Here is a 10,897-nt window from a genome sequence, read left to right on the forward strand (position 1 = left end):
GATGTGGCTCAAGCTGCAGGTAGATTCAGGACCCCAGACAGTATTACCAGGTCCCTCCTTGATTCCTGTTTTATCTGTCTGGTCTGCAAAGCTAGGTGGAGCTTAAAATAGAGAATGCTATGACATAGGAAACCCTAGCCTACCTCATGCTCAGTCAACCTGATGGCCACTTATGGAAATCTATCACATAGAAGAGGGCCTGGGTCGAGGCCACCCTAAGCCTCTGCTCCTGATGACAGATCTGGCAAATCTCCTCTCCGAAATAGACCCTAGGGTTCAGGCTCACTGGGATGGGAATAGAGACAGGGAACATGTTCTAACACGTGTCCCCAGGGAGTATAGAAATTGGGCTTTATTTTTCTGCATCTCTTGCCCAGGCATCTCCACTCAGGGTAGGACAACAGAGTCTGGCTGTAGCCAGAGCCAGCAGGGAAGGTCAGAGCAAGAGCCGAGAAGCAGCATCTGAGCCGAGAAGCAGCATCTGTGCGTGCAGCCTCCCTCCCCAGGGGCTGAGTGACAAAGCATTCCTCCCTTCTGCTGGCCACTTCCTGGGAAAACCAGGCATGGAAGCCATAAAACAGTATCGCGATAAGTCCAGGCATATTAGAAATTATGACAAATGTAATCTGCAGTATTCATCTATTAAAAATACAGAGTTTATTGCTGGATCAAAAGACACCTGTATTTTGTTGCCCAATCTGCGCCTGAGCTGTTGCTAGCTGCGCGTACTCCCCACTGCTCTCCCATGGGCCAGCAGGCAGTGGGGGGTAAGGTGAGCCCACCGCTCACCTTACATGGGCAGGTGCTGCAGAGGGAGGGCCAGATCCGGGCTGAGCGAGGCCTTGCACTTGACAAGTGAGCGCCGAGGTTGAGAAAATGGATTCAAGTGAACCGGAGACCCGGACAATGGAAACGAAGGGAGACCAAAGGAGTGTTTGAAAATCTTCTTCCAGACAAGCTTGTGTTGCTTCTGGAGTATCCCTTGGAGCAGAAGACTCTGAACCCCGAACTCTGCAAAGCCTGGAGAAGACATACCACCTCCCCCAGCAGGACACAGAGGTTCACCAGGAGTGGTGTGAACTCATTGTTAGGCACAAATATACAAAAGCTTACCAAGATGTGGAGAGATTCTTCCATGAGGTTCAGGCCATGGGCATATATATGTACCGGGGAGCTGATGGTGAGTGAGGATGCCAGACAGTCGCAGGTCGCCCACAGGTGCTTTGAGCTGACCAAGGAGCAGGTGGACAGATCCTCAGCCAAGGTGGTGGCTGAGATGTTGTTCTGAAGAGGAAAGATCACAGTTCATGCATCTACTCCTATGTCTGGTGGGAGCAGGATGGCAATGACCCTGGACATCAAAGAAAGGGTCATGGGGCTGCTATAGCCAGCAACTAGTAGCAGCATCCAGGTCTTGGTGCTTCTCCTTCCAGAGGCTTCTCTCCCTAGAGCTCAGCTACTGCATGGTGCCTTTGTCCCCTGCCCCGAACTTGCCACCTCAAGATACTGAATCTGAACTGGATCTCTTCTGTTAAGGCAATTCTTTCACACAGATGATGAAAGCTGTCAGAGATACAGCAGAAAACCTGCTGAACATTTTGCATGGATCCCCTCAGCATATGGCTGCACTAGATATTTCTAGAATTCCAGGAAGTCACAGAGATTCTGCATACTGGGACTAGTGAACACCATTTGATATTCTTCTCTGGGTCATTTCAGAAAGATTCTGCAGAATTATTTTGATTGATAGGTCTGTTGTTTAAATTTTTCCAAAACTTTTAAACCCTTGCTAAAAGGGCAGGGTAAGATCCAAGATGTATTGATAATGAAACATAGTGGATTACTATTTTTATATTCCTGTGTGCTTCTGAATTTAATACTGTTTTAAAAAAGAGAAGAATGATGTTACCCAAGAGGTATCCTCTGCAAGTTGGTTCTGTCCCTCTCCCGCCCACCAGTCTCCTTGTCACTTTTCTGGATGGTTCCAGGAGCATGAAGGGTGTGCTCCTGCCCTGATGAGCCACAGCGGGAGCCTGTGGGGCTGTCACCCTTTCCCCGAGCGCACATACAAGGAAACCAAGCTTCCCAGCATGTCCGGAAGGAGGACGGTGTGAAACCATGAGAGAGAGGCCGTAGTGGTCTGTGCAGTCCTGAGATTGTGCCATGGGCTGCAATGAATGAGAACGGTTTGGAGCCTGGTTCCAGGCTGTGTTCACCTGGCTCTGCATCTGGCCTGTGGGGGTAAGTGTGGCTTTAACACATTCCATCATTAGAAGCTCTTGGTCAGAATTCTCTACTGGTGACTGTTATTCTAGAAGGTTTACTGGGGGGGAGAGGTGCTGCTCTTCACTGTTACATGTGCTCTACGTATGACTGTATGTGCTTTGTTTACAAATCCTTTGGTTCAAGAATCAAATTTTGATTTTTGAATTTTAATAAATGCAAGAATGCTGAAAAAAAGACACCTGTATTTTGTTAACAAAACGTGATGGAAGTTGAAAATAAGGCAGTGGATAAAAATATAGCATAGCAGGGGTTCAACTTGTCAAAATCACTGTGTTGTACACCTGAAACTAATTTAATCTTGTGTATCAATGTACTTCGATTTAAAAACACACAAATGATCCAGGAGAGACTTCCACTTCTGATAATGCTGTGATAAGTAATTAGGATTAATCCATTTCCTGAGAATAACTGGAAGAACTGGTCAAAATATATTTTTTTAAGTTTCTGCTTGAATGGATTGAAAAGTAACAATATAGGAGCTCCTGGGTGGCTCTGTCCATTAAGCATCCGACTTCGGCTCAGGTCATGATCTCATGGTTCATGGGTTTGAGCCCCATGTCAGGTTCTGCGCTGGCAGCTCAGAGCCTGGAGCGTGCTTTGGATTCTGTGTCTGCCTCTCTCTCTCTGCCCCTCCCTCGCTTATGCTCTCTCTCTCTCAAAAATAAATAGACTTTTTAAAAAAGGAAAAAAATTAACAATATAGTAAAAAATTTCTGGGCCGTGATCTAAACTAAGAAAGAAATTAAAAGATGCAAGCCTGGCATTTGGGGGTTGTCCAACACCTATATCTCCAAGCAGATGCTTCCCGTGCCTTCCATGTGTCCCTCCCACCTCTGCCTGTATCTTTCAGCCTACACCTGTCTTCCCCAACCCCCTCATCCTGTTAACTTCACACTAACACCTTCCAGCCTTAGATGGCCTCCTCTCTACATACCCCCTTTTTGTGGCTTTATTAAGTGCTTCTTAATAGAGTTTGATGAGTTTTCATAATTCTGTATTCCCTGATAACCACCATCCAAAATAAGATAAACAAATTTCTCTTTCTTTGTGCTGTTTGCAGGCAACACTTCTTACATTTTACCCCCAGATGTCAACTCCATTCTGAATTATCTTACCTATGGTTTAGTTTTGCCTGTTTTCTAACTTTATATAAATGGAATCATCCTGTGAATGCTCTTTGATGTCTTTCATTTAGCATAATGTTTTTTGAGATTCATCTGTTATCGTGTGTATCAGTAGTTCACGTTTATTACCGTCTATTATTTCATTAAATGAATATACCACAATTTCTTTGTCTAGTCACCTGTTGGTAAACACTAGGGTTGTTTCCAACGTTGACCTCTTTGAATAAAGTTGCTATGAACAGGCATGCACAGCTCTTTTGCAGACATGTGTTTTCATTTCTCTTGTATAAATACCTATGAGTAGAACTGCAGAGTTATAGGGTGGATATATGGTTAACTTCATTAGAAACTGCCAAACCCCTTTCCAAAGTGCTATTTCTTACCTTCCCACCAGCAGTGTTATTAAAGATTCAACTGCTGTATGTCTTTGCCAATATTTGGTGTTGTCAGTATTTTTTATTTTCGCCATTCTCTAAGGTATCTTATTGTGGTGCGAATTTTCCTTTCCCTCATGACTAATGATGTTGGGTATCTTTTCGTGTGCTTCCCAGCCATTCATAAACCTTTTGTGAAGCATTTAAGATTTTGCTCCAAACTCCTTGTTTCTAATGCTTATTTGGTTCCATTATTTGTTTGAACTGAAATGCGTGTAATTGAATTCTCTATTAATAAATGTTTAAATTGTCTCAACTTTATGCTTTTACCAACCAGCCAGAAATGACTGTCTCTATATACACTTTGGTGCCAGTGGGCCAGTATTTTCAGTGTCCTGCCTTTTTAGCCGAATTTTGGGCATTTGGCATAGGAAAGAGTGGGAGGATTTCCACATTTTCACCAAAACAAACTCTACTGTCTGGAACCATCCTGGTGCCTGAGTCATAGGTGCACTTATGACATCATAACCCTGTCTCCTTCTTCCCTCTTCCTGCCGGGCTGTGGCTGGGAGAGCACAGACCTGGGGGCAGTGAAAACATTGAGCTCCTAATCATGGGGAATTTAGGGGATTGCAGACCGGAGGGGATTTGAACCATTTATGTCCCAAGTCATGGGCATTTGGTTTTGTGTAAGAGAGAGCCACCCAAAGTTGCAGTCAGGGGAAGGTGGATTTGCACAGTTAACTCAGGGTGCCAGTCCTACATCTAGGGTCTCTGGGCAAGGCAGGAGGTTGAGTGGTGGATTTGGCACAAAGTTGTACAAAGGGCACCTACCGATACCTTTCCCCTCTAAACTCTGATTACAGAAGGATGGCCAGTTTTGTGAAATCACAATAGAAGAAGACATTGATGAAACCAGATCGATGAAGAAGAAAGAGAAAAAGAAAAAAACACAGCCTTCACCCACACCGCCACCCCCTCCACCAAAGGTGAGTGAGAGGTCCTCAAAGTTGAAGGTTAACTCCTAGTTGCAGCATCTCTGACCTGAGTCACTCAACAGTGATGGGTTGTCCTCTCTGTGCCCCATAGCATGGCATGATCCTGGAATTTGTCGTCTGAACTAGGATCCACAGGTGAAAGATAGTGCTATCAATTATTCCTCAGGAACAATAAGCATAACCCCAGAATGTCCCTGGGCAACCAGGATGAATGGTTGGCCTATCCCAAGCTGGAGTGAGTAGGGATAGACTCATCCTTGATTATCTTGCCCTCTTAGTTCCTTCTCGGTCAGAGAAAGGTGGGTGACTGAGGCACGGAGACTTGGTTGTAGGGAGGGGAACAAATGGGGATCAGACCATGTCAAGCTGGGGAGTGGAATGGTGAGCCAGTGTAGGGAAGGCATTGCCACGAACAGGGAGAGCGGAGTGTAGAACTGTGTGGGAGCACGTGTGTGTGTGTGTATGTGCACACATGTGTGCATGTATGCATGCTAACTAAAGTTAAGGGTGTGAGAACCAAAAAGAGTGAAAGTGAGAAATGAGTAAGACTCATTCTCACTCAGTAAGGACTCCAGACCATGTGGAGCAGGGAAACTTCTATACTGTGACTTCCCAGAGGGACACAGCAGGTTGTGGGTTGAGCTGGAGTCAGGCATGAAAGGTGAGCAAAGGATGCCACTTCTCCAGCCTCCAAGTGGGATGTAAGGGAAGGGATATTGCACCCCAGGTAGGTGGCCAGGCCCATGTGCAACACGATACATGATGTACTGGTTCCAGGCTGGCCAACCAGGTCCATGTCACCACGTGGTAGCTAGGACGTATAAGGACCCTGAGATGCAGGGGACAGACAGTGTGATGTGTCCAGGTCCATTAATCAGAGAGGGGCAGAGACAGGACATCTATCTGGTCTACTGGCTCCCTGCCTAGTCCTCCTGAAATCCTGAGGAAGGGGACGTTGTTGACAAAGGATCAGGAGCCATTCCTGGCACAGCCTGGAGCTGAGTTGGGTGGGGAATGTCCCCTGAGAGTCCCTTCTTTGTCTTTGCAACCTCTTCCCCCAAAGAAAAAGAAGCTCCCTGACCAAGAACAGAAAGCCATAAAGATCCAGGCCTGGTGGCGGGGCACCCTGGTGCGCAGGACATTGCTGCATGCGACACTCAGAGCATGGATCATTCAGCAGTGGTGGAAGATGACAGTGGCAAAGCTGCTGGAAAAGAGGAAACGAGCAGCCCTAGAGTCCTATGCGCAGCAAGAATGGGCAGTGGTCAAGCTACAGTCCTTGGTCCGCATGTGGCACATACGCCAGCGATACTGCCGTTTGCTCCACGCTGCCCGCATCATTCAGCTGTATTGGCGCTGGCATAATTGCCATAGCCGTGGCTTTTTCCAGGGCAGCTATGACCTCACAGCATCCCATCTGGGACTAGAACTCGAGATTTTTCTGGGGTCACAGATTTGTCGGATTACAGACTGCATCCCCTTCCCAATAAAGAGCTAATCAGGTCTGCTCCAACTCTGTGTCACCAGATCTCTGTCACAAGCTCCAGGAGGTCCTGTGTCAGCAAAGGGTCAGGGAAAATGATGGCAGATACCGGGCATGTCACGGTCAGCTCTGAGGAAGTGGCAGAGGTCATCTGGGGTCCCTTGTGGAAAAGGATTCTAACTACCAGGTTCTGGGTGAGGGGGATCTGTAATTGATTAGCAATGTCTGCCATGGGTAGGAGAGTTGGGGATGCAGGGCCACCAACTCCACCAACTCCAGGGAGACTCCTTCACACTGTGGTCCATATAAATGGCACCTCCTGTAGTTATGCCACATGGAGGTTGTGTCCCCTGATGCCCTTAATTCTTCCATGTCTTCCCATTAAATGTAGAACAATTCAAAAAGCCTCCCATGGTCTAGATAAGCCTGCAGGGTCTGGCCCTGACCACATCGCCCTCTCCATGTCCTCCTTGGCCCAGCCTGCTATTCAGACCTCCCCCGCACATTCCCATCTCAGCAGTTTGCATCTGCAGCCTCCTCTCCTTGGATGCTCTTACCAGGTGGAGCTCCCCCTCCGTTCAGGTGTGTCTCTGCTCCACTCTCTCTCCTCAAGGAGACCTTCTTTGACCACCTTATTGAAATGCCTTCCCCACCTTACTGTACGCTCTAGCTCCTGACTCTGCTTTCCTCTTCTCAAAGTTCCCATCACTACCCAAGGTTATCTTGCCTCATTTTCTATTTTCTGTTGCCCCCACTAGAGGATGAGCTTCAGGAGAATAAGGACTCTGGGTTCAAATCTGTGTTCCCAGAACCTAGGTCAGTAGGTTCTGTTTCTTCATCTCTCTCCCTTTCCAATATGTTATTGTGTGTACATTTTAGGTTTTGTATATCATGTCATTTTGTCATCTTAAAAAAAAAAAAAAGTCCCTTTCTGGGTTGGGAGACACTGCCCCTCCCAGGTCTAGCCAGTTAGTTCTTAGAGATAGCTAAGGACTCATCCCAGAGCACGCCTTTCATCTGCAAGCTAACCTATTCAGGGAGGTACCTCCTTTCTCTCTGTCCTCTACACCCCAGAGGGCTGTATTTCTCTGCCTTAATTATCCCAAACCAGGTACTAGGCACCTGCCCACCCCCAACAGCTTAGGGGCCACAGAAAACACTCAAACCAGTCCATTCTAAACTGTTACCCTTTCCTGCCTTGCCTTTCCCACTCTGACATAGGCCATGGGAAAAGTTTTTCCCTCATCCTTGTCTTCTGCCACCTGACAAAAACCTGATGACCCTGTGTGACATGCGATGACCTCCTCTTTGAGACATTGGAGTATAACAAACTTTATTTTGTGCTTCTATTTTCTTGCAGCTGCACCTGACTGATCATCACATGAAAGAACACAAAACATGAATATAATTTAAGTAAAATTTACTTAACCATTTTTAGATTAGCCATATAATATTAATGATTAATAGAAGACTAAAAATTCAGTGGCCTTTAGTACCTTCGCCATGTTAAGCAACCACTGTCTTCTGTATCAAGTTCTAAAACATTTTCATGGTCCTAAAAGAAAATCCTGTACCCATTAAGGGGCAGCTGGGTGGCTCAGTCAGCTAAGCATCTGACTCTTTATTTTGACTCAGGTCACGATCTCATGGTTGTGAAATCGAGCCCCACATCGGGCTCTGTGCCTAGCATGAAGACTGCTTGGGATTCTCTCTCCCTCTCCCTGCCTCTCTGCCCCCTCCCACTCACACACACTCTCTCTCTCAAAATAAATACATGAACATTAAAAAAAAAAAAAGAAAGAAAACCAAAGAAAGGGTTCCTGGGTGGCTCAGTCATGATCTCGCAGTTCATGGATTTGAGTCCTGCTTCGGGCTCTGTGCTGACAGCTCAGAACCTGGAGCCTGCCCCTCCCATGCTCATGCTCTGTCTCTCTCTCTCTCTCAAAAATAAATAAACATTAAAATTTTTTTAAATAAATAAACATTGAAAATAATTTTTAAAAAAGAAAAGAAAACCTTATACTCATTAAGCGTTAATTCCCTGGTAGCCCGTCCTCCTGCCAGTGGCAACTGCCAATCTGCATTCTGTCTCCATAAGTTTACCTACTCTGGACTTTTCATATAAATGGAATAATAAAATATTTTGTCTGGTTTCTTACACTTCCTATGGTTTTGAGGCTCATCCACACCGTAGTATGCATCAGTACTTCATGACTTTTTATAGCTGATTAACATTGTGTGTCTATACCAGCTTTTGTTTATCCACTCATTTTTTTTAACTTTTTAAAAAATCGATTTATTTTGAGGCAGAGGGTAGGAAGGGGCAGAGAGACAGGAAGAGAGAGAATTCCAAGCAAGCTCCGCACTGTCAGCACTGAGCCCCGTGTGGGGCTCGAACTCACGAACCTCAAGACCATGACCTAAGCCGAAACCAAGAGCTGGACGCCCAACTGATGGAGCCACCCAGGAACCCCATTCCACTCATCTTTTGATAGATATTTGGATTGTGTGCACCTTTTGGCTACGTGAATAATGTCACTACAAATATTTAGCCACTACACGACATTACATTCCCACCAATGGGGTACAGCGTTCTAATTTTTCTACATCTTTTCTGACACTTTTTTTTCATTTTTGCAAATTCTAGCCAACCCAGTGAGTGGGAAGTGGTATCTCATTGCAGTCTGATTTACATTTCCCTCATGATGAATGATGTTGGGCATCTTTTGTGCCTTTTGGTCATTTGTCCTCCTCTGGAGAAAGTCTGTTCAAGCTTTGAGAAACTTTTCATTAGGTTGTGGCTGTCTTTTTGCAGTTTCAATGAACATTTATGTAATGAATGAATACACAATCCTACCAGGACTTGAATTTGTGGCTTCACGATGGTTCACAGCCTATTTTCTGGAAACAGCTGCCCCACCATCCCTGAATGAATCTCTCAGACAACCATCCTAGGTCCTTCACACCCCAGTTGACATGTTATTCTAGGATTTTTGGAATTATTATGTCTCTCTGGCAATGCTTCCATGTGTGTATGTGTGTGTGTATATATGGGCAATGGAAGGAGGATCTATTGGTCTCGCCATTTCGTCTACAGATACTGCTCTCTCTGTTGGTTTTCATCTCTCTATGTGTCTCGGTCTATCCCTCATAATTCTGTCTCTCATTATATCTATAATCTGTTCCTCAGTATCTTTCTCCCCCAGTCTGGGCCTCCCTCTGTCCTACACATTTCATGATGTCATGTCTCCTTGTCTGTTTTTCAGTTCACTGGATTTTCTGGATCTGTACCTTTCTGGTAGAGATCATTAATAGCTAACCTTCCTTAGATGTATTTCTTCTCTTCTAGGTCTTGCTTGCCCCTTATCCCTAAGAGCCCCTCAAAGATGGAGAAGTGTCATGGAGGGTACCGATATGGTTGCTCCTGGATGGTGGAGGCATGCACCTAACCTAAACTCAGCCTAGGACGTGCAAGTACTTAGAAATGTCAGAATATTTTATGCATGTGGCCACAGCGATTGGTTCAGGAATGAGTGCATGACATAAGTCAGGCCATTGAGTCTCTGTTGTGGTGCTGTATTGAAACTCCTAGGATTACCAACTATAAGGATTACAAAACCGGAGCTGCTAGGGGCACCACATGGAAATAGCTGAGAATGGAACTGACACAGAGTAAAGTGGATCCATCAGCTGCCAAGAGAAAGACTAAGCCGTGAGGATTCCTTTGGGCCTCTGGAGCCAGCCATGCCTGAAGCTACAACTACCTATACTATGGGAATTCATTTTGTGAGCCAATAAACCTTCATTTTCACTTATGTCAGTTTGTTAAAACAGCAAAAAAAAAAAAAAAAAAAAAAAAATCTCACTAGATTGATAAACATTTAAATATTACTCAGGGATCAAAAAGAATGAAATCTTGCCATTTGCAACAATGTGGATAGAGCTAGAGTGTAGTATGCTAAGCGAAATAAGTCAGAGAAAGACAAATATCATATGATTTCACTCATATGTGGAACTTAGGAAACAAAAGGAAGTGCCTGGGTGGCTCAGTTGGTTGTGTCCAACTTCAGCTCGGGTTATGATCTCACGGCTGGTGGGTTTGAACCGCACGTTGGGCTCTGTGCTGACAGCTCGGAGGTTGGAGCCTGCTTCAGATTCTTTGTCTCCCTCTCTCTTTGCCTCTCCTCTGCTCGTGCTCTGTCTCTCTCAAAAATAAATAAACATTAAAAAATTTTTAAATAAAAAAACAGGTGAATATAGGGGAAGAGAAGGAAAAATAAAATAAGATAAAAACAGAGAAGGAGGCAGACCATAAGAGACTTAAATACAGAGAACAAACTGAGGGCAGCTGGAGGGGAGGTGCCTGGGGAGATAGGCTAAATGGGTGATGGGCATTAAGGAAGATATTTGTTGGGATGAACACTGGGTGTTACATGTAAGTGATGAATCACTAAATTCTACTCCTGAAACCACTGCTACACTATATATTAACTAACTTGAATTTAAATTTTTAAAAAAGACTTAAATAAAATGTAAGGACAAAAAAAATTAAAAGAGATTGAATTTGATGTGAACTGCTTCTCAGAAAGTGGTTTTCAAAAATTAGTTTTTGAGTTAGAAACCTGACAGAAG

The 10,897-nt window shown here is 44.9% G+C and overlaps 1 protein-coding gene across 1 annotated transcript in view; it reads left to right on the forward strand.

Moving 5' to 3' along the window:
- LOC122214407 (IQ domain-containing protein F5-like) overlaps positions 1 to 6,295 on the forward strand; it is a 31,983-nt gene extending 25,688 nt beyond the window's left edge. The window contains exons 4-5 of the mRNA XM_042929531.1: positions 4,651 to 4,773; positions 5,846 to 6,295. Of these exons, the coding sequence (XP_042785465.1) occupies positions 4,651 to 4,773; positions 5,846 to 6,280 (558 nt within the window). The 3' untranslated portion in view covers positions 6,281 to 6,295. The remainder of the gene's footprint in view (positions 1 to 4,650; positions 4,774 to 5,845) is intronic.
- Positions 6,296 to 10,897: the final 4,602 nt, after the last annotated feature.

This window comes from Panthera leo, chromosome A2 (assembly GCF_018350215.1).
Source record: "Panthera leo isolate Ple1 chromosome A2, P.leo_Ple1_pat1.1, whole genome shotgun sequence".
NCBI lineage: Eukaryota > Metazoa > Chordata > Mammalia > Carnivora > Felidae > Panthera > Panthera leo.